This window comes from Euprymna scolopes, chromosome 22 (genome assembly GCF_053919585.1).
Source record: "Euprymna scolopes isolate OS-2025 chromosome 22, ASM5391958v1, whole genome shotgun sequence".
Classification (NCBI taxonomy): domain Eukaryota; kingdom Metazoa; phylum Mollusca; class Cephalopoda; order Sepiida; family Sepiolidae; genus Euprymna; species Euprymna scolopes.
The window spans coordinates 32966943-32992516 of record NC_136503.1 but is presented as its reverse complement, the minus strand read 5'-3'; the positions used below and the strand labels follow the sequence as shown (position 1 = coordinate 32992516).

The following is a 25574-nucleotide window of genomic DNA, read 5'->3' as shown; positions in this document are numbered from 1 at the left end:
TCAAAGAATGAATATTAAGTTTACATCATTTTTCAAGTGGTTTGATAAAATACGTGAATGGAAAACATACATTATGAAGCCCCCCCACCACCACCAGTCAAACGTTCTCAACAAACGTCTACCTACACCAACTGTCAACAGTTTCCTTCACTCTCTATCTCTGCCTAAAACTAAACGAAAAATTACATGAACAGAGTTTGTTTCCCAGAACCGTACCTCTGTGGAACAAAATATCGTGGTTCTGCTTTCCGGCTGAATATAAGCACAGCCACCGAGATATAGAAGGCCTGTTAACTGAAAAATGCCTGCGAGCAATGTAGATAAGATTTGTCGAACGGTTACTGCCGATACTATATGGCAGCATTTTTACAAAGAGCATTAAAACATGTTAAAAAAGAAAAGAAAAGAAAGCCAATTCGATTAATAATAAAACTGAACTTTATTCAATATAAAATAAATATATTATTTATGTAAAATTACGTAATTTTAAAGCAATATACAATCTAGGGGCTCCTTCAGTCTTTAACAGACTATGGATACCCACGAAGGGATGTCTGCGCGTGAAATTTTTGTGGCAGGAGGTGAGCAATCTCTAACCACATCACCTTAAGTCGAAGTGAAGTGTACAAGTCGACTGGGAACAAATACCGAGCTATGCGCAGAGTACACACAGTACCTAGAATTCCCAAATGGTTACCCATATGGTATTAACCAGGCTTGGCGTTGCATAACTTCGGTAATCTGACCAGAACCGGTGTTTCAACGCGATTATACCGTATGTGATATATCTACAATCTAATACTGATAAAACTGAATTATGAATTTAGAGAACAAAAAATTAAAGAAACATAAAACAATTCGGGACAAGATCACAGTGTAGTGGTATATGTTCTGGTGTTACAATTCACTTTTTCTGTCTTCAGCCAGTGGAGGAGAAATCTTTCATGACTGAGACAATTTTATTTTTTGTTCCTATCCAGAGTGTCCCTTATTGGGGAGCTGGATTTTCCTCACAAGATTATATGTTTAAATATTTAAATAACTATTACTTTTAATACAGAAATTATATTGTTTTGATTTTCTGTTTTTCTATATTCAATTTTTCCCATGTTTTTCATCAAAATATGTAGCGTATTTTCATCAGTTACATGGTTAGCAATCCTATACTCCGCTATAGTTTTCATTTTCATATCAGTGCAGTATACATGAATACGGAAATGAAGTTCACATAACTACTAAAAGACAATCATACCATAATGTGAACATTGGTGGGATCCTTCTACCGCTCCAGAAGATATCTCATTACTGATGCAATTCTCTATCTATATAAAAGCCAAGTACGTCGAAGGATGGAATACTGCTGCCATATCTGGGTAGGAACTGCTAAAAACAGCCTATCCTGCCTTGACAGAGTACAAAATAGACTTCGTGACTTAGTAGGGGATGCCCTTTTCTCTACCCTACAACCTCTCTCCCACAGAAGAGACGTTGCGAGCCCATCCTTGTTTTATCGTTATTTCCATGGCAGGTGCTCGTCTGAACTCCAATCTCTGGTCCCCCCCTCGCCAATCTTTCACGAAAAACACCCATCTACCGAATCCACTGTGAAAAATTTCCCCCACTCTTTATCTGTGCCTAAATCAAAACGTGGATTCCATGAACAAAGCTTCTTTTTTAGAACTGCACGCCTGTGGAACTCTGTTCCGCCTGCCTGCTTCCCACCTGACTACAACTTGGATGTGTTCAAGTCCAACGTTAACAAATTCCTAATGAACCGCCCCCTTAAGTAAACACTTCATCAAATCTCCACACTAACGTATTGTACATACTTGCAATAACCCTTATCCCTGAGTGGCTTCCGGACCTTGATAAGTGGTGACCACTGTGTAAAAAAAAAAAAAAAACTAAGAAAATATAGTAAATGTGTACGATATTAAATCAGGTTGCTGGTGAATTTGGGAGGGGACATTATTATTATTATTATTATTATTATTATTATTATTATTATTATTATTATTATTATTATTATTATTATTTCACTCACTAGGAGTTGTCTCACAGGCCATCATCAGTGATCGCTGGCAGTAACCTGTGATATTCGCTGGAGACCGCGTGACAACAAGTCTCCCCAGATTTCCAATGTTTTCCACGTCTTGCCCACCCGTGCAGATGATTGCACGTTATCGCAACAGCCGTTTGCCATTGATTTCTCGTTGGCATCGGCCACTGGTGTTTCCTGGGGTTTGTGTGACAAAATGCCCCCCAAGGTACCAGATTTGAACTGCACACTTCCAGTGGAGATCCGGTTAGCACGCTCCCAGCTCGGACTTTCCATCCTCCTTGACCCTTCACAACTAGTTGGTGTGGCGCCAGTTCTTTTCATATAGACTTTTTTTGCACTTCACGGGGAATGTGGACCTTGCGTAAGTGGGTTTTAATTTAATCGCTTCTCCCTGAGGTTGCCTTTCACTTTCTTCGCATATATCTCATAGACTTTTTTGTAATCGAGCGTGTGTTTTATTTTTTGAATTTTAAAAATTTCTTTAATTAAATTTGGTTCACACTTTTATTTTGTGATTGTTATTATTTTATTTTCATTTTATTTTAATTTATTTTATTATTATATTGTATTTTCAACACTAAATATTTTTATTTTTTTGTTACATCTATTTTTTTTCATACATATTCAAACAATGCTTTTGGCCTTTTTTTGCCTCAAATAATACCTTCAAAAAAGTTTTCGTGATTAAATAAACCACTGAAAACCTTTTGCATATGCGCTTTTTAGGGGGCAACCATTAAATTAAAACTTGTTTACGCAGCGTCCACTTTCCTCATGAAGTACCTTTTTTATTATTTTTCTTGTTATAATAATAATAATAATAATAATAATAATAATAATAATAATAATAATAATAATAATAATGGTGCTCGTGCAGTGTGCGTACCGTGCTATATTTTAGATAGGATTTTCTAAGTTAAATTTTATGGTATCTTTTTTTTTCATTAAATTGTTAGGTGAAAGTGCAGAATAGTTAGAAAGCCCCCCCATTAAGAATGGCTTTCTAAATAACGTTATTATTTCAGCACGGTAAATACGCGGCACAAATACCAAACAATATTTATTTATAAGATAAACACAAGAAAATATGTTAATTAAACTTTTGTGTACTCTTTATTTTTAGTTCATATAAAAACTTTAATTAAAACTGATTAGTTAATGGATTTTTAGGATTTATTTGTGTTCGTATGTCTAGGGAGAGAATATAGAATTTCCTATTTCATTTCCCATTTCAGTCATGTAAATTATTTACAGATAAAAAGTTATAAAACAAACAATCAAAAACTGTTAAGTTTTAAATATATTTCAAAGAAATAAATTACGCTCAGTGCTAAATTATTGAATTCATCGATCGTTTTACTTAAAAGAAACAAAAAACAAAAAACAAAAACAAAAAAACTGTCGTGAAAAATGGCTCTAACATTAAAATATTTGTAAATACTCAATAAAAAGTTTTATTTATTATTAAAAGAACGGACTGAAAAATATTCTCATATAAAAATTGTTTCTTTTGCAGTTTAAAAAATAAATAAAATGAAATATTCGACTTCTTCCGGTAGAAATAAAATTCAACTGTTATATTTTGTTAGATTAAAATTATCACAATGTGCAATAATGTGTATAATAAATAACTAAATAGAGAATTGTTTTTTCTCTTTAGCAGAATAAAAAACATGCACGTTTGGACTAATTTCACCACAGCGATAATCTAAGGCAACGAAAAATATTTTTTATGGCTATGTGGTTGAACACCGGAAACTTTAGGCAACTTTACCTAAATGTGGATCTCGTACTGACGTCACGTTGTCATGTTCATTGGTCTACTCTCTCGGTAGCCGTGCTATAACATGGTTGTTTTAAAGTTCAATGTAAATAAGTTCTTTTTGAGCCGCCGACTTAAATAATTAAACGATACCACAATTCCGCTGTAACTGATCATCATGGCGTTGTCTCGCCATCTATCTAACATCTGTAAATACTTATCCTATAGTGGCCTTCTAGCCTTGATAAGTGCTGATTCCCAAATAATATACATATATATATGCATATATATATATATATATGTATATATATATATATATATAGAATAAATGACAAAATCTTTATATTCCAAAGTACATGATGGTGACAACTTTGTATTTTATCCGCTTTACATCAATTGATCCTTACAGTTCTTGACAGTATCTGTTGCAAAATCAATCACTTAATTATTATATCAAATAGTGAATGCCCTTAACTCATCAGAATAAATCGCAACAATCAATCCACTAAAAAGAATTAAAATGTGATACGACATGGTGAGAATACGAAATTTGGAAGAGTAGCTGCAGTTACCTTATATTTTTCAATTACGCCATCTTGGATTTTAATCAAAGAAAGTCATTGAATCCACCTCTACGTACTAACCATTTAATTAATTTATGAATCTTCTGACAAAACATACTATTTAATAATTACTGAATTTATTAATTTTATTAATTCTCATTTATGTCTACCCACTTATTTCACCAAAATATACGCCATAATTACAGATCAATATACATGTCCTAATATACGAAACTAAACTAATTTACAAAAAAAGGGGGGAATCCAACTATACATACTAACAATCTCAATATATGAATCTACTACCTAAATTTTCAATTAATAATTACTACATTTATACTTCCTAAGTTATGCATACATACTTATGGAAATAATATCAACAAAACTATGTAAACTAAATTATAAACTACTAAATATATGTACAAAATCTAAACTTAGCTACAAAAAAGGAAAAAGGAAAGCCAACTTTTCGTATTACTAAATTTATTTGTGGTCTTATCATTACAAAAGGTTATATTTAATAATTAGTAAATTCAATAATTCTGTGCATACATAATTTTGAAAATAATATCAACCACATTATAAACTATTCTATCTTTTAATATATACAAAACTAATTTAAACTGCGAAAAAAAAAGCTTTATTAAAAACAGCCAAATCTCATGACTAACCAATTATCCTGTATCCGGAATAACACTAAAACTACTTCAGAACTAATTCAATCACACCCGTCAACACAAATACTAATAATATTTAATATCCTAGTTTTGAAAATTATCCTTACGTTATGCTAAGTTAAGAATATTTTGAAAATTCTTTAAAATCGTGACTTTTGACTGCAGCTGCTCTTGCCAAACCTGTTTGTCCGGCATCGGGCTCGTCAGTTACAAGCGTGCCTGCAGTCGACGTGGAAAACCCCCTTCATAGAATCTTCGTTTGCGAAGTACTGCCAAGAATATATATATATATATATATATATATATATATATATATATATATGTGTATATATATATATATATATATATATATATATATAGTAAGTTATAAAATATATATGGCGATTAATCTACACTGAATATTCCGCGTTTCATCCACTCTAGGACTCTTCAGGCTTACGCATAAGCCTGAAGAGCACTAGAGTGGATAAAACGCGGAATATTCAGTGTAGATTAATCGCCATATATATTTTATAACTTACTAACTAGCTCTACCTACGTATTGAGCACTTTTGAAGTAAATACTTAAAGTTTATGCATAAATTTATACTTTCGTATATTAATTTTATGTGATTAAATGAAGTATATATATATATATATATATATATATATATATAATTAAATATATACATCAACCTACTCATTTTTATTCTATGTATTTGTTTACTTATATTTCACTATATGCATTTACATACACATTTATTTGCCTTATTCCGGAGTTTGTAGATACCGGCCTTTCCCTCCCCTTATTTTGTATGTAAGTATGCATGTTTTTGTTTAACTTGTATATGTTTTTGGATATGTGTATATATTTAAGCATGCGTGTGTGTTTGTATATATATGTATATTTATGTGTGTGTGTTATTGTATATGTATACAAATATGTATATATATATTTATATGCGTGTGTGCATGCATATACATGTATGTGTGCATTTGTGTGTCTGTATGTGTGTATATGTATGTGTATATATATATATATGTATGTGTGTATATATATAATTTTCTATTTTTTATTTTTTATTTATTTTTTATTTATTTATTTACTTTCACTTTTTTTATATATATATATATATATATATATATATATATATATATATATATATATAACAGACGCCCCATTTCTTGAACTTGGCCATTTATTTGTTCTTCTGATCAGTTTTCTTAATTTAATTCTAGGACTTTCACGTGCATATCTAAGCTGACCTAATTATTAACGCTAACTTTCGCGCTTTTTGTCTGGGTCAGTTTTACTTTGCTTTTCAAATTTAAACTTTCACCGCTTTTCGGTTTTTTTTTTTTTAAATAAACCTTAATTTTTTTGATTCATCCAGCCTTGACAGACGTGTTTTAAATTTTATCTCCAGTGCTTTTCTTTTAATGATTTGGAATTCATTCCATTTGCGCTTTTTTCCAAGGAACTCTGCCTTTTGAATTATTTTGGACCATTTGGAGTTTACTCATTGGATTGAAATTTTAAATTCGACCGTTTTGGATTTACCATTTTTGGATTTTTACCCTTCACTGGACTATCCATTCATGTGAAATCTTTTTATCATTTTTCTTTTGCCTTCTGTTCCCCTTACCTCACCCTTTTTTTTACCAAGTAAGATCTGTGACTTACTTGTAGTTTCATTAAATACTTTTATATGCAAAATCCGATCCTGCATTTTGCTAATTCATGCCCTTTGATGAGAAGGAGAGTATTTCTTCGTAACTCCGCGGATTAAGGACTATCCACTTATCTTGTGCTTCCTTATGTTTTTAACTCTTTTTTAAGATGTCTTTTAACATGTTTTATTAATCATTTGTTCATATTATAAGCTCTATTTCCTTTTCAGTTTTATTGAGCTGTTACATCTGGCTGAGTTTATTTTACTTATAAATATTAACTCTTTAATATTTATAATATATTTTAAGTTTACCATTTTGATTACCTTGGTAAACTTATTGTAATTTTTATTTTATATATATATATATACATATATATATATATATATATATATATATATATATATATATATATTGCAATGTACTTAAATATTATGGTCTATCAATTATTTATTTTTTATCTTTCTATGTGTATATCTGACCATTTCACTTTTCTCAGAAATTATGGTGCCGATGTGGCTAAAACGTTTTATTAATCTTAATTATGATAAAGTGAAGTGAACTGGATATTATGGTGTCTGTTCGATGCATTGATATGTATTAGTAAGGATTCGTATAAAGTTCTATCTTTCAGGAAACTACTGGCCGATCTGGCTGAATTTTGTATGAATTTCTGTTATGATAAGGTGAAGTGAATTGGATATTATAGTATCCGTTCGACTCACAGTTAGAGATTATTAGGAAGTAATATGGATTAATATTTAATGCAAATATAAGCACAACTTTTTACTATATTCAATCGTTAATTTAGCATATAATACTCATTCTAAGTCAATGATCTATAATGTTTGTCGTTATTAAACAAGCTAATATATTTTTAGTAATTAAGATTGTTTTTGCATTCCATTTTTGATCCTTTACAACTTCTGATGTAATCGTCGTTATTGGTCGTAAAGCCGAGTATTTCCAATCTTTTTGGATTGTAAACTTTACTAATAGTAGTAACATCCTGAAATATTTGCAAAGTTATTATAATAATAAACCAACGAAATAAATCTCCACGCTATTAATATATATATATATATATATATATATATATATATAGTCGTCCACATACAGTTTTGAGTTGTTGTATCACAGCTCATCAGTGCAGCTAGACCAGCACCTTTCACCAACCAGGAATTGAATCTATAACCATTGTGTTGGTAGTTATAACCTCCGCCCCATGAGATCAGCACTCGCAAACGACCTCTTCAAATGTCCATTTAACTTTTACAATTCTTTTACAGTGCTCGAGCTGTTTGTATAGGAAATACACAGAGAACGACAAAGAAAAACATAATATTTATAAGAACATAATATTTACGTACATTGCTACATATATATGTATACATAAATTGTTCAAAACCAGTTAGATTTATCTATCCCTTATGATGAATCGAGAAGGATTGGAAAGTACTGAGGTTTACGATAAACAAAGCGATTACATCAGTCAAGTAGTGCCGGAAGTGAAGGTGAAAGGATCAAAAACAGAATTAATAGATAAATACGAATAAAAATAATTATCTCTCTCTTTATATATATATATATATATATATATATTATAGCCATGAGATCACTCTAGCCGTCTAAACATTTATGTAATTTTTAATTTTAACTGTATCTCTCGCCGTTAACGTTGGCCGTATGGATATTAACCTTGCTAATTGATTCATAAATGGCTACGTGGTCGAGTTCGAATCTTCCGACTTGGCTGTAATCGTTACTTCCTGCACTGGTGCATCCTTAAAGGATGAAACACTAGTGTCTGAAAGTATTAACACTAGTGTCTGTAGGTATTTAAAATAATTTTAGTAATAATTATGTCAACCCCTTTAAAAACTTATTATTGAGAACTTTAAGTTTAAATTAAAGTCAGTCCATTCAGCTCGCATGCGAGGATCGTGATGTTGTAATCATAAGATCACTCTAGTCGTCTATACATTCATATTAGGTGCTAATTCTAACTGTATATATATATATATATATATATATATATATATATATATTTCTGTAGGATTATATTTCTTATTATATATCAATCCTTATATAAGAAGCTCAATGTGATTACAGAGCAATATATAGAATAAATGACCAAAAATTTATATTCCCCAAATTCATGATGTTGACCATCTTATAATTTATTCCTGTAAATCAGTCGATTTATACAATTCTTGTCAAGAATTGTATAAATCGACTGATTTAAAGGAATAAATTATAAGATGGTCAACATCATGAATTTGAGAATATAAATTTTTGTCATTCATTATATATATATATATATATATATATATATATATATATATATATATATATATTACTTACGTATATTCCCAGACTTATCAACGTATCCATTTTCCACATTTTGAAGATAATGTTGAATAATTTCTCAGCATTGTATTCGGTGTCTTTTAACATAATGTATTCGGAAATACCACCAGTCAAATCAACGAGGACATCTGTTAGAACTCCACCATTTATGTTTACGTATGAACCATGGAGCCTGTCAACAACAACAACAATAACAGCAACAACAATAATAATAATAATAATAATAATAGTAATAATAATAATAATAATAATAATAATAATAATAATAATAATAATAATAATAATGTGGAGACCATTGTCCATAAAATATCAATAATATGAGTAGCATTATAAATAGTTGCGATAAATGAGATCAGAAAGAGTCGGAGAGAAATCCAAATTAAAGTGATGATTGGCACTATACAAAAAAGAAACGGCAATCATAAAAACATGTAAAATATGAAAGAAAACCCTTGAGTACAGAAGTCAACTCACATATTCAAAGAACATCAAACACCAATAGGAATAACACGAATCAGAGGAAATTGAAGCATACAGAGTGGAAATGTAAAGAATTAAAAAAAAATCTTAGAATGCATAAATTGAAATCCTTAAAAGTAAAGCTAAAATTATCATGAAAATGGAACGGAACAATCGACACTTGACTTGGCAGTTGAAGGACAACACCTAGTTTTAGTAAACATGTAGACAAAAACCAATGATAGAATAAACCATTTTACAGAAACTAATGATAAAATATAAAAATTATTTTATATGGATGACCTAAAATTGCTAGTAAAATATCGTCAACATAAAGTGCAGAGATTGCTCATCAAGAAATAATAAGAACATTTGATGGACGTGTAATTATAACTATATGAGCACCTTACAAATATATATGGGAATACTGGCAGCAAAAACATGATATAATAAAATAAAATACCTTAAAAGATTTAAAAAAAAACTCTAAGTAGTAGTAGTAGTAGTAGTAGTAGTAGTAGTAGTAGTTGAAGAAGAAGAAGAAGAAGAAGAATGAAAGGAAGAAGCACATAGTATTTTAAATATTCAAATTAAACAAAATCGAAACTTGGAAACTAATGTTAATACAGAAAACACTCTACTCGAAAGATGATGCTTATTGACTCTATTTAAATATGTAATAATTTAAGAACATCCATAGACGACAAAATTATAACACTTTAGAAATACATATATAACAAAATACAAAGAAACTGATAAAATCCGCCAAAAAAAAGCAGCACCAATCTGAAGAAAAACAATAAAAGATAAATAGAAAGGGAAGCAACTGCATTGTTTAATTTATAACATTTACTAAATAACCCTTGAATCACAGAAACATAGATATGATTGCAAAATGGATATTTGGAATGGAAAGCGGGATGGATAAACAGGGGAAACTTTAAAACCAATCACAAATGAATCCACCACAGGTGTATCGTTTTAACCTGACTGAACTAGTTGAAAGACATTCTATTAAAAACTTCAAACGACATTGCATTCAACATACAAACATACGAGACAAAAAGAAGCAACAAGCATTATTTTTGAATGCATAATAAAACAGAAGTAGATTAGAAAATGTAATGCATAACACATTTGAAGATTTTTAATTACATACAAAAATAAATACTAGAAAACCATAAGGACAGTATAGGCAAAAATAATTAAAATAGAATGACTTCAAAAATATAGATGAGTCCAGTTGATAACAAAGATTCAGTTGAAGGAGAAATAATTAAAACATTGAACTTGCGAGTATCTGAAATGGTCATTAAGAATGAGAACTGTTGCAATAACGATAATACTCATGAATAGCAAGAAATTGAATCAAAGTCAGGATTGCGACAAAAAAATGGCGAATAATGTTCGCATACTAAAATATTAACTATCATAAACAGGCAAACCATAAAGTAATCTGAAATAAAATGAGATCAAATATAAGAAGATCTGCGATAGGAAATAAAGAAAAAGTAGATATTGCAAAATCCAGATTTTAATTAGAAGGGAGCTGAGAGTATTTTAATATTTAGAAGGCTCATTAAGCAGATGTTTTTGGAAACTCACTGACTAATAAATCGCTTATAAACTTGCAAGAGCACAAAATGAACTACCATAATAATAGAATAAAACGAGAAGTACTAGACATTTTGAGAGGTTGCTGCCACGAAGACTTGGCAAATCAATGAATTTTGAAAATGTTCTTGAAATCTGAGTTAAAACAAGCCGCTTAAACAGTCTAGTACTCTGCGTCCATTTCGCTAATGATAGATTCATATGTGTTTCCATACATACATACATACATATATACAGATCGCCATAACGGAGTTTGCAAATACCTTCACTGGAAGATATGTAAGAAACTCAACATTCAGTGTAGTAAAAACTCCTGGGAACATATACCCGAACGAACAGTTGTGAATGACAACTACACTATCCACTATGACTACATAATCCCTACTGCTACATATCTTGAAAATGCAGCTGTTAAACCAGATATAGTGATTTGGGACAGAGCAAACAAAAAAGCGACCGTAATAGAGGTCAGTGTACCCAATGATACAGGGCTTAACAGAGTTGAGAGGGAAAAGATTACTAAGTATCAAGGACTTATGTATGATATGAAACGAAATTGGAAATTAAAAGACGTTTCAATTATACCAGTCATCAGAGGAGCAGCTGGGCTTATGAAAAAGAACTTTAAAAAGAACTTTAAAAAGTACATAGCAAGCATACCCGGTGAACCAAGTGCAAGTGAAATACAAACGATTGCACTTAAAGGGACGGCTAGAATCCTGAAAAGATCTCTTGGTTGGACTCACTAAAATAGGGGTAAATGTCAGACATCTGGTTGGATATCCCATCCCCTAGAAGAAAAAGTTTAAGAAAAATGAAAAAAAAAGAGAGAAACATATATACATACATGCCCCTAATATTTATTTTGTTTGATTTTATAAATATTTGTGTAAAAGAGAATGACGTAATGCTATTGCTTACTTGGCGAAGGCCTTCTCCAATAGACAGATCCAAAATTCGTCAGGTTCTTTCCTATTCTTGCTGTAAGCAAGTTTATCTTCTTTCATTGGAAGACGATCATCGACATAAACTTCCTTCCACTCACCATATTGCCAAAAATTAAATCGGAAAATTCCTGATCGAGTAAAACAAAAAAAAACAAAACCATTATTTAATACAGTAAAAGTATATATATATATATATATATATATATATATATATATATATATATATATATATATATAATCTTTTTACTTATATTTTACACTTTGTATAATTCTGGTCCTTCTCCTTTTCTGATGAGAAGCATTTATCTTCTAAATGCCATGGCCTAAAGAATTTTTCTTCTTTTACCCGTTCCTTATTGATCTGATGATATAATGAAGTTATATGTAACTTTTATTTCTCGTTTTCATTTAAAATATATAATTGTTCCTATTACCAATTTTGAGTTTTCCCTATTTTGTCAAGTTTGTTTTATTAAAGACATACTCTTTCATAGCATCATTGTGTGTATATACAAGGCAAATATAGCGAAATGAACACTGAAGACTTTAATATAGCTACTTGCCTTGATAAAAATGATTGCTATTGGTTAAATAAAAATATATATTGTACAGTCTAATATAAATTAATTCCCTTTTTTTCAAATACCTTGGTTTAAATATCCTAGATATTCGATGTAACGAAGGGTACATAGTGCATATGTCTGTAGCATGTGAAGTGTATTCATACTGAACCCTAACCCTGACCCTTACTCTTACGCCCTTAAAGATAGCATCCCTAACTTGGTTCAAAGAAAATACATAAAATTGGTGAACTCGTTTAAGAAACATTGAGCAACATTCTTGCCGCAAAAGGTTTTATTAGTCTTATCCGTCCTAAACAAGACATATTTTCACTTCGACTTAATGGGTTAAGATCAAGGACCATATCTACAGGGGGATTATGTAGGGAGTGCTACAACGAGATGGTTGTTCACATTATATTTACATTTTTATTACTACAGTCAGAGAAGCAGGAAATTGGGAGGGACTTCCAAAATCTAGCAATTCAAGAAAAGAAACTATTACAGTAGAAGGATTTCCACCACAGAAAAGTTGCGGAACTTTGCTGCTTGTCGAGTTAGTCGAGAGTATTTACACCGAGGAGACCATTGCTACGAACTCGTCTGAGCCAACCATTAAAATACTTTAAAACAGGCACAGGATGCAACATCGCAAAGTTATCATTTGCCTCTGCATGGAATATTGTCGTCATATCTAGGTTAGTGTATCACAAGTCTCTCTCTTTTAGGCAGGGCCCCAAAAGTGCTTCCAACCTAATAGGCTCTACACTATACCGTTTCTCAGACAGATAAACCGTATATATATATATATATATATATATATATATATATATATATATATATACTTCAGAATATTTTTTATTTAAAAATCAGTTGGTATGGAAACCTGTGGTTATAAGATTTACAAAATATTACTGGCGGTAATATTGTATAAGTTATCCCATCTAAATAAAAATTGCTCGATATGCAAGATAGAGGAAATAAATTAAATTGTGATTCAATGACAAATATAACAAATACTTATAAAGGTGTGTACCCTATTTGCTAAAGTCAGTGAGACATGGAAAGTCAAAGTCAAAATAATTAATTAATCAGAGATCATGTAGCAAGAGGATTTGACTTTAGCAAATAGGGTACATACGTTTACAAATATTTGCTCATATTTTCTCTCTTCTGATGAGATGGTAGACATCGAAACCCTATAGGTTAAGGAGATTAATTTTCTAAAGTATTCTTTGCCTTGCTTAGAATAATAACAATTTTTTGATATGAAACTTAACCACTTGATTTCAATAAGGGTTTTTTTTTAATTCATTGAATCACAATTTTAATATATATATATATATATATATATATATATATATATATAGTGTTCGATATTTGATTTCTTTTAATTGCCTCCTGACACCTAACACAATATATATATATATATATATATATATATATATACATATGTATAGTAATTTATAAAATATATATGGCGATTAAGCTACACTGAACATTTCGCGTTTCATACACTCTAGGATTCTTCAGGCTTATGCGCGAATTTTGTGGTTGCCTGTCGTTTTTATACACGCACCTTCTATTGAGATTTTAGTTAGCCAATCAGCTTTCTTGTATCCACAGCGCCCTTCCTATCAACCAATGGACATCCACTTATAGGACAAAGATCCATTTGACCTCTGGTTGACCTGTTCTTTGTTTGTGTTCTATTTAGCCTGAATATCTAGTGTCTTGACCTGTTTTAAATCTAGGTTAGGTTTTTTATGTTAGTTTTATATATATATATATATATATATGTATATATATATATGTATATATATATATATATATATATACTGCATATTCAGGCTAAATAGAACACACACAAAGAATCAGATCAGTCAGAGGTCAAGTGGGCCTTTGTCCTATAAGTGCATGTCCATTGGCTGATAGGAAGGGCGGTGGATATAAGAAAGCTGACTGGCTAACTAAAATCTCAATAGAAGGTGCGTATATAAAAACGACAGATAACTACAAAATTCACGCATAAGCCTGAAGAATCCTAGAGAGGATGAAACGCGGAATATTCAGTATAGCTTAATCGCCATATATATTTTATAAATTACTAACTAGCTCTACCTACGTATTGAGCACTTTTGAAGTTAATACTTAAAGTTTACGCATAAATTTATACTTTTGTATTTTAATTTTATGTAAGTAACTGAAGTAGTATATATATATATATATATATATATATATATATATATGTGTGTGTGTATGTGGTTTTGTTAGTTGGTTATTTTTTTACGTCATATCAACCCTTTTTAGATTATTTAATGCTGAATGCAAAGATTTTGAAAAAAAGATTTTGATATAATTTATTTGTTTTTTTTTTCAAGTCAGTTTCTATTCAACCCATAGTTGGGACCCTAACAGGTACTACCACTCCGGGTCATAGTGGACCTGGGAGTAATGGTAATTAAAGGGTGGCTCCACACTCTTCAAAGCCCGCGAGCTGGAGCCTCACCACTGGATATAGTTTAAGGTCATATCCAGAACCTATATATATATATATATATATATATATATATATATATATATATATATATATATATATATATGTATATATATATATATATATATATATATATATATATATATATATACTTGGAGAAGGAGGGAGGAAAGCATGATCGTTTTTCTTGATTTTTAATAAGATGTTGTTCATATATGCTATCACAAACTGTATACTGGATTTTAAGAGACTTTAAACTGAAATAAAATATTTAGTTTACAGACACTTTAGGACTGTTTATAGTTAATATTATTTAACGGAATATATACGTATGACAAATCTATTTCTTTAATTACAACGACTTAGTCGTATAAAAATGTACTTCGACGAAGGTCAGCGATATGAGTGATATACAAGACTCAGTGGAATGTTCTTGTTTTTTTAATCCGCATACTCATTAATGAAGCCCAATCTTATTATTTCACTTTAAAAATTACACTCATATTTTCTAGACATTGTAGTTCCTAGTGAATTCGTTTTAAAATCGATAAATGAACATTTATCTTTGTTTTAAACCTACTTTTTTATTGTGCTTTAATTCTAAATACTTTGGTTTAAAATCATTCTCCAAGTCACTAAGACAATACTTATGGAAAGTGTTTCCTAAATTAGTAAAATTATTTTCGTGCTATGTATTTTTTTTAATTTCCAGGTGTATTTGGTTTATTGCAAGAGCAATTCACGGATAGGTCTTACAAATCGAATCAGATATATCAGTGAAACCATGGTTGCAAAAAGGAACTGTGAATGTGAACATGCGGAACATTTGTTGATCCTCATTGAATCCCAGGAAACGTCGGGTCTCCCTGCTAGTAAAAAAATGGCATCGATAAGCGATTTGCTGACAGTACTACTTTGATTACAACATCGATAGAATAAAAAATAATGGAAAAACTAGAATTAACCAACGAAATTGAACTTAATAATAATATAAGTGCTACTAAATTAGATCAATAGTATTTGCGTGTTGAAATATACATGATATTAATAATGTGTAAGGTTTATTTAATTCTAACATGATATTATATTAAATAGATTTGGAAGTAAATAAAACTTTACCTGCATATTTCTCATGGAAGCTCTGATCTCTGGGCAAAACTTTGTTAAACAAAGCTCTGTCATTGGCTATGAGGCTGTTGACACCACTGAGAAAAAAACAATCACCTGAGGAAAAATGAGGAAAAAGTAAAAAGTGAATAAATAATAATTAACTTACGAAATTAAAAATTACTAGATTACATAGTATGCATCTGTTTTTATTCGTAAACAAAAACTCTGAAAGCAATTTGAAAGCGTTAAACTGGCGGATAGAAAACGCATTTAGAACTTAAAAATTCATCTTGTATTATACAAATAGCAGAAACTATTTACATGCAAATATATCTAAGACATACAGGTGCCTCCGTTAGCTTTTAAGGGGCAATGGATACTCCCTGTAAGGATAGTTTTACGTGTATTTGTGAGGCAAAGAATTGGGCAATCCCCGACCACACTTGTCCTGAATGGGCAATGCTTATGTCCAGTGGCAAGAGGACGTGATGGACGACTGAAAACAACGCCGAGATAAGCGGAAAAACATACAGCATTTGGAATTTCCAAATGGTCACTCGTTTTAGGACTGACTAGGCTCAACGTTGCTTAACTTCGGTGATCTAACGGGAACCGGTGTGTCAACATGAATTATGCCGTATAAATATATCTCACAAGTTTATATAAAGACATTAGCATTTGTTATAACTGATATAACCTAGTATCTATGAGGTGCCTTAAATAAGTTTCCAGACTTTTTCTTACACGCATTTAAAATTGTCGTAAACTCTTCAAAATCCCGTATGTTATTGCTATATATTGTATGAAATAACTGACCAACTTTTATAGAAACAAATGAACAGCTACAGCAGGAATTGGAATACATTCTACGAAAGCCTGATATTTACAGCTGGGGAATTTCAAAAATGTAATCTGGACGTGAGTACACTTTAGAAAAATGATATGCAATAGAATTGTTTTAAATTATGAATAAATTCTACGGACTGCTTTTAGAGCATCTTGTATGAATCAAGTATCAGTTTTTGAGGGGCATAAGAGATTCAAGGAAGGAAATAGAGTGTAAGGGATGATGAAAGAGCGGAGGAGTAAGGAAGTCAGAACAGTAAAGTTGATAAGCCAAATAAAGAGTTTCATGAATAAGCACCGTTGTGTGTCTATGGAGACAGTAAGTGCACAGTTTGATGTCAGTGTGGGAACTGTACACACAATTAACTGAAGATGCGGACAATTTGCGCGAAGTTTATCCCAAAGGGGGTCCGAAAAGACAAGAGAGACAGGCGTTGTCATGACAGCAGGGAAATAGTCGAGCTGATCAATTAAGATGCACAGTTGTTGATGCTCTGGTGACCTGCGATAAAAGCGAAATCCACTGCTATGACCCAGAGACCAAGAGAAAGAGTTACCAGTGGAAACATGTTTGCTCTCCCAGATCTAAGAAAGCCAGACAATACTATGATGTTACATAATGGAAATCTACTCATACCATCCCTTTATTCTAATCTCCTAACACCATATTGATCAGCTAATTGTGGCATTTGTCCTCACTAACCTCCTCATACCATTTCGGTTACTTTAACCTCCTACAATCATCTAATATAAGAAGACTTTCTTATCATTAAAAATTACCCCTGTGTTTACTTTTGTAAGGCCCGATACTTGTTGTTCTTTTCTTCTTTTGACGACTTATATGTGGAGTACTAACAGGGGTTTACAGTCAGCATATGGTTTTCCCACACTCGCTTGGTGAGGTGGGCCATTGCTGTTGCTGCTTTGTCAATCCTTGTATTCAGCTCGAAATCGAGGGAGAGATGGTCGAACCAAGGTATGTGAACCTGTCCACCGCCGCAAGAGTATGTTTATCAATTGAGATGGTTGGCGCATTGTGTGCTTCTTAGCACATGATCCCAGTTTTCTTTAGGCTTATGGTTAGGCCAAATTCCTTGCATGCCGCTGCAAAACGGTCCATGAGTCGCTGTAGCAGCGCTTCCTCTGAATGTGTAGCAAGGGCAGCATCGTCAGCAAAGAGCAATTCTCTGATGAAAACTTTCAGCGCCTTTCTCTTTGCACGAAAGCGTGCTAGGTTGAAAAGTCCGCCACTACTACTTGTGTGTATATATACGTCATCATCAGATTCTTTAAAGGCATATGAAAGAAGTAGGGAGAAGATTCCAAAGGGTGTACGAGATAGGACGCATCCCTGTTTCACTGACAACAAAATCTATCAGAGGTAGTAGTATTAGTTGTAGTAGTTGCGGTAGTAATACTAGTAGTTGTAACACTGAACTGGTGGGTTATATTAACGACTAATTTAACAGTATTGACATTATTATTATTATTATTATTATTATTATTATTATTATTATTATTATTATTATTGTCGTTGTTGTTGTTATTTTGACTATTAGTAGTAGCATTAGTAGTATTATAACTATAATTTATTCTTTGCTATTATTGTTATTACAATAGTTGTTAGTTTTTATTATTGTTTTTATTACTTCATTTACTGCTGTTACTATTACTATTATTATGTTTATTATTTTTATTCTTATTATTGTATTATATTCAAACGATTACATTCAAAATCGTTACTAATGTTTGTCATTTGTTTTGTCTAAATTTGTAAACGTTTACAAGTCAAACTAATATATCGTATTACTTTTGCATAAATGTGCAAATTTTCAGTCAAATAAAAGGCAATACTACATAAACCTGCTTTTTTGTAGTATATGTCAGTTGAATGGTTGAAATTATTAACTACAAAACAAAAAGACAATTTCTTAGCATTACTTTAACCATAAGTCTCAGTGTCCAAGCCACAAAATTAAGACAGTTTACGTTTACATTTCTGGATTTTTTTAGATGAGGATTGGTAATTTGTATTATTTGGAATCTTCAGACTGCTATTCTCATCTTCGGTGTGATTTCCAAAACGTTTCGGTCGATCTAACCTCCGATTTTTTTCGGGTATATCTTGTCTAACTCGGGAATGCTTCAGTCGAACACGGGAATTTGTACGGGTTTTCGAACAGAACCCTTTATTTACTTTACTGGGGTATCCATTCATGGCTGACGGAACGAGAGCATGCTACACTTGCGAAGTAAATAAAAGCTTTCGTTCGAAAGTCCGTCCAAACTCCCGAGTTCGACAGAAACATTCCCGGGGACGACAAGATATAGCTGGAGATGGTCGGAGTTTAAGGCGACTAAAACGTTCTGAAAATAACACTCAAGATGAGAACAGAAATCCGAAGATTCGAAATAACGCGAACGATTTCATAAGGTATTTTACCCGTAATTATTTATGTTAGTTTTATTTCTTTAATATTATTTATCATTATTATTAGTATTAATATTCAATATTTTAAGTTACGGCATTGGAATTTCTTGAGTCAATCTAATTTACCGGCATACGCTAGAACATGGGTCGGCCAGTTAATAATGTCTACTATTATATAGAAGAACTTTGTCTGTGTGTGAGTTCGTTCCCTATAGACTCGAAAACGGCTGGGTCGATTTTTATGAAATTTCACACTAGGTATTTCATGTGCCTGGCAGTGTTCTTAGATAGGTTTTGTATCGGAATGTCTTTGGTAATTATAAACATCCGATAATAGAAACAATCCGACGAAAGAAGGAACAGACGATCAGCCTAACATCACAAGTGCATTTGAGAAATTTTATGCTGAAAGACTCGACATATAAAATCAACAATAGGTTCTTTGATATGACAGGGACGCGTTAGAAATAAATGTTTCTGTTTAAAGCGCAATTGAAAACTAATAATTGATTTTTTTTTCTCATTTTAAACTTAAATTCAAGTCATTATCACCACACAACCTGTAAGGTAAGGCATATAAAAACAGTAGGTTCTTTGATATGACAGGGGCGCGTTCTAAATGATTGTTTCTGTTTCGATCACAAATGAAATATGAGACTTGACTTTTGCATCTTAAACCTTAATTCAATGCATTATATATAAAGATAATTTTATAAAAATCAACAGTGGTTTCTCTACGGCGCAATGTAGACTACAATGTACTGTGAACTAAGTCACTGCGAGAGGCATGTGAAGTTTCTCCCGGTGCACCGCGATGGGTCCCGAACTAGAGCAGGCAATCAGTCGATTTGATTTCGATGACTATAAAAATATGTAAGTATGAAACATTCGTTGGTCGTCATTAAATGCCGGGTAACGCCGAATCACCCTGCTAATATAATGATAATATGATATATTAATTAAATGTAACATAAAAAAAAATCTTGTTTAAAATAATGACGTTTCCATTTCTTTTATTATTATTGTTATTGGCTCACAGGGAGCTTTCACACAGGTCATCACAGATCTCTCCTTGAAAACCGCTGATGGAGTTCCCTGGAAGCTGAGTGACAACAAGGCTCCCTAGATTTCCAGTGCTCTCCACCTCTTTCGATAGCATTTCCAAATAAATTGGCATCATCGCAACAGCTGCTTGCCATTGATTAATCGTTGGCAGCGGCTATTGGTCTTCATTGGTTCCAGTTCCCTTCTTACTTTTCTAGCATATGTCTGGTCAGTTATTATTATCATTATATTATTACGTTTATAGCTCCGTCCGTTATCATGCTGTGCATCCCTAAAAAAGGAAAGTGAAATATTCCAAATAAACCTTGTCTGTCACCCTTGTTATTAAAAAAAAATGGTGTCGCTATTTAGGCAAAGCTAATAAAAATGATTTATCTTTCTTGGCCTTTTGGCTAAGATCAAAGTGTAGTATCTGTTCTTCAGGTGCTACATTTCAATTTCTCCTCTCTCAATGGAAGAAAAATCCTTTACGACTAAGACAATTTTAAGACATTTTTTCTCCCCATTAAAAAACGACCCTTGTGTCTAAATCTGTCCCGTGGGGAGGCATTGTGAATAGGTACTATGTTTAATGTAACAAAGTTTTAATATTAAAAAAGTAACTGGAAAAAGTTATTTCTGATTTAATTACAAAACGCCCTGGAAATATCACTTCTGATTAATTATAAAATGCCATGGAAAATGTCGGTTCTGATAATTTTTTTTTGTTGTTTACTTGGCTCCCCACAAGGACGAAATTGGACATGGGGTCGGCTAAAAATATAGGGGGAAACCCGCTCCCCAAAAGAGGCACTGTGGTCAATAACAAAATTAAAAATTGTATCAGTAATGAAGGATTTCTCCTCCATTAACCAAGACCAAAAAAGGGGGGATTTAAGTCACTGGAATGCTGAAACTGATACTACACTCAGAAATTCGTGTTGAAGCAATGGTTGCCTAATCTCTAACCGTTTTAATGTGTTTATGTATTACTTTCGAAAAGCTGCTGAAACAGTTATTGATTTAAACATTACTTTATTTCAAGTATGTGTTAAGCAGTGGGTTACGGGATATGAAGTCAGTCCCGGAAATACTCAAACCATTTACGATTTAAACATTACCTTATTTCATGTATATTTTTAACAATGGGGTGGGGGATATTAAATCAGTCCTGAAAATGGGTGAAACCGTTTACGCATTACATAGTACTTTATTTAAGTATATATTTTTAACATTGGGGTGGGAAATATGAAATCGTTTCCGGAAATGGCTGCAACCATTTACGTTTTGGACATTACTTTATTTAATGTATATTTTTAACAGTAGGATGGGAGATAAGAAGACGGTCCCGGAAATGGCTGAAAAGTTTACGATTTACACATTACTTTATTTCATGTATATGTTCAACAGTGGGTTGGGGATTATAAGTCAGTTCCAGAAATGGCTAAAACAGTTTACTACTTAGACATTACATTATTTCATATATATTTTTAGCAGTGGCTTTGGGATATAAAATCGGTCCCGGAAATGGCTGCAACAGTTTACTATTTAGACATTACATTATTTCATGTATATTTTTAGCAGTGGGTTGGGGATATAAAGTCAGTCCCGGAAATGGCTGAAACAGTTTACGATTAAAACATTACTTTATTTAATGTATATTTTCAACAGTGGGGTGGCGGACATGAAGTAAGCCCCAAGATTGAATGACATGTGCAAATATATACTATTAGAAAGCGTCGCCCAGTATTGAATGAGATAGGTGGAAAACATATAGTAGCAAAATACCCAGCGTCGTCCGGGATCGAATGAGATAGGTGAACTATAAATATTAGAATATGCGGCGTCACCCGGGATTGGATAAGATAGGTGAAACATATATACTATGAGAATACCCAGAATTTATTGATTTGTTTGTAATGAAATACTCAGTCCAGACAATATATCAAAGTTATTATTTACGTAAGGGGAAGCAGCTTAGTGGGTTAAAGTTATGAAAATTATTGTCGAAATTAGTAACATATCCAAGAATTATGAAAAAATTATGAAATGTGAGTTACTTGATTGGTGTGTTTGTAATGATATAATCATCCCACATAATATATCAAATATATTATATAAGTAGGAGGGAGAGGCATAATGTGGGTTTTTAATTATAAAAATCATTGTCGAAATTAGTAACATATCCAGGATTATGAACGAAGATTTAATGTGAGTTAATCGAGTGTGTGTTTATAATAAAATAATCAGCCCAGGAAATATATCAAAGTAATTATGTTAGTAAGAGAGGGCGATAAGGATGGTTTAAATTATGAAAAATAATTGTCGAAATTAGTAACATATCCAAGAACTATGAAAAATGATAATGTTATTTAATGTATTAGTGTGTTTGCCATGAAATAATAAGACCATACATATATCGATGGGGTCATGATGTGAGTTTAAATGATTAAAAATGATTGTTGATATTAGTAACATATCCAAGAATTATGAAAAATGACGAAATGTGAGTTAAATGATTGGTGTATTTGAAATGAAATAATCATCCCAGATAATATATCAAAGTTATTATTTTAGTAGTGGGGGGTTGATAATATGGATTTAAAATATTAAAAATAATAGTTGAAATGAGTAACATATCAAAGAATTAAGATAAATGATGTAGTGTGAGTTTATTGATAGTTGTGATTTTATGAAATAATCAGCCCAGACAATATATCAAAGCAATTTTTTATTAAGAGAGGGCGACGAGGATTGTTTAAATTATAAAAAATTATTGTCGAAATTAGTAACATATCCAAGAATTACGAAAAATGACGAAATGTGATGTAATTGATTGGTGTGTTTATAATAAAATAATCAGCCTCCAAGACAATATATCAAAGTTATTATATAAGTAAAGGGGAAAGAGATTATGGGAGCTTTAATTATGAAAAAAGATTATCGAAATTAGTAACATATCCAAGAATTACAAAAAAATAATGAAAGTCAATTGATTGGTGTGTTTGTAAGGAAATAATCAGCCTAGAAAATATATCAAAGTTATTATTTAGTAAAGAGGGAAGGGCGAAAATGTGGTTTAAAATTATGAAAAATGATTGTCGAAATAAGTAACATATCCAAGAATTATGAAAACTGATTAAATGTGATTTCATGCATTCGTGTGCCCAGACAACATTTCAAAATTATTATTTCATTAAGGAGGGGGCGATAATGTATCAAAGTTGTTATTTTAGTAAGGTTGGGCGACAACGTTGGTTTAAATTATTAAAAAAATATTTTCGAAATGAGTAACATATCCAAGAATTACGAAAAATGATCAAGCCTTAGTTGATTTGGGTGTGTTTTTGTAATGAAATAATCAGCCCAGACAATATATCAAAGTTATTATTTTAGTAAGGTGTCTCATATGGTGAGTTTAAATGATGAAAAATTATTGTCGAAATTAGTACCATATCCAAGAATTATTAAAAATGACTAAAATGCGAGTGAATTGATAGTTGTGTTTTTTTATAAAATAATCAGCCGATAAATTATATCAAATTTAAGTAAAGGGATGGGCGATAATGTGGGTTGAAATTATGAAAAATCATTGTCGAACATAGTAACATATTCAATAATTATGAAAAATGATAAAATGTGAGTTAATTGACCGGTGTATTTGTAATGAAATAATCAGCCCAGGAAAGATAGCAAAGTTATTATTTTAGTAAGGTGGCAGTACAGTTTTAATAAAAACTTGAATAATATGATTGTGCCTTAATTAATGCTTAACAGAACGCTCACAGCATTCCCAGCTACGATATATTACATATGAAAAATGCTGCTGTGGAATTTCCACAGGTCCCGCTAGTTATTATTATTATTATTATTATTATTATTATTATTATTAACTCACTCACTAGAAGCTCACACAGATCATCATTGTGGTGTTCCATGAAGTCTAAGTGACAACATGTATCCCCTAGATTTCCAGTACTATCCACCTCTTTCGATACAATTTGAAAAATTGATTTGCCTTATTGCAACAACCGTTTACATTGATTTCTCGATGGTTGCTGCTATTGGTTCTCACTGAAATGTGAGTCGCAATAAACCTCCCCAAAGTCCCAGATCTCTTCGCATTCATTCAGTGAAGGCCTGGTTAATGCTTTCTCTTCTTGGTCTTTCGATCCTCTTTAGCCCCATTATTGTTTGCTCACCAGGATCTCATAAAAGATCTCTCATTGAAAACAACCTGTGATATTCCATGAAAGCTGAGTGAAAACAAGTCCCCCCATATTTTCAGTAGTCTCCATCTCTGTTGATAACATTTGCATCGCAACAGTCGGCCACTATTGGTTTCTCGCTGGCAGCTACCATTGGACTCTACTGGAACTTGAGTGCCAATAAGCCTCCCCAAGATCCCTGTTCTCTTAGACCTTGTCCAGCTGAGTTCTGATCACTGCTCTCTCAACAGTCTTTCAATCCTCCGCGACCTTTCTGGGCAATTTGGTATCGCTCTTTTGTGTGTGGGGGGGGGGGTTTAAGGATGGGGCAATGGGAAGGGTTGGAGAGAGGATAGAAGACTTATAGATATGCAAATATGTTCCTGGTTCTATGTAACGCTTCTTCATGTTTTGTTTCCCGCAGCATGTTGTCTGGTCCGCTTATCTGGCTCACGTTTATCAGTCTCCGCATTCAAGGATTTTTTTAACATTTCAGCTGTTCTCATTATTGTTATTCGTTGTATCTTTCCGGCCATTCCTCTGATTCCAATTTCTAGCATTCTTTTTTCAAAGCCTTTCGACATTGTTCCTAGTGCTCCTACTATTATAGGTATTTTCCTGATTTTCTTCATCATCCATATCCCTTTCGGCTCTCTGGCTATCTCTGCGTATTTGTTCAGTTTTTCCTTTTCTTTGATATTCGCCCTGTGTTCAACTGGAACAGCAAAGTCTACAGGGCTTTTCTTTCTTAAATATTACGACATCCTGTTTTCT

At 32.0% G+C, this 25574-nt stretch overlaps 1 protein-coding gene and 1 pseudogene across 2 annotated transcripts in view; one reads left to right on the top strand and one right to left on the bottom strand.

The window, feature by feature from the left end:
* LOC145243955 (calpain-9-like) overlaps window positions 1-25574 on the bottom strand; it is a 136873-nt gene that overhangs the window by 75720 nt on the left and 35579 nt on the right. For both annotated transcript variants that reach the window (XM_080107082.1, XM_080107083.1), the window contains exons 3-5: window positions 16281-16385; window positions 12079-12232; window positions 9079-9256 (exon numbers count right to left, since the gene is read on the bottom strand). In XM_080107082.1, coding sequence (XP_079963208.1) covers window positions 9079-9256; window positions 12079-12232; window positions 16281-16385 — 437 coding nt within the window. The remainder of the gene's footprint in view (window positions 1-9078; window positions 9257-12078; window positions 12233-16280; window positions 16386-25574) is intronic.
* On the top strand, window positions 20985-21135 carry LOC145244072 (U2 spliceosomal RNA; annotated as a pseudogene).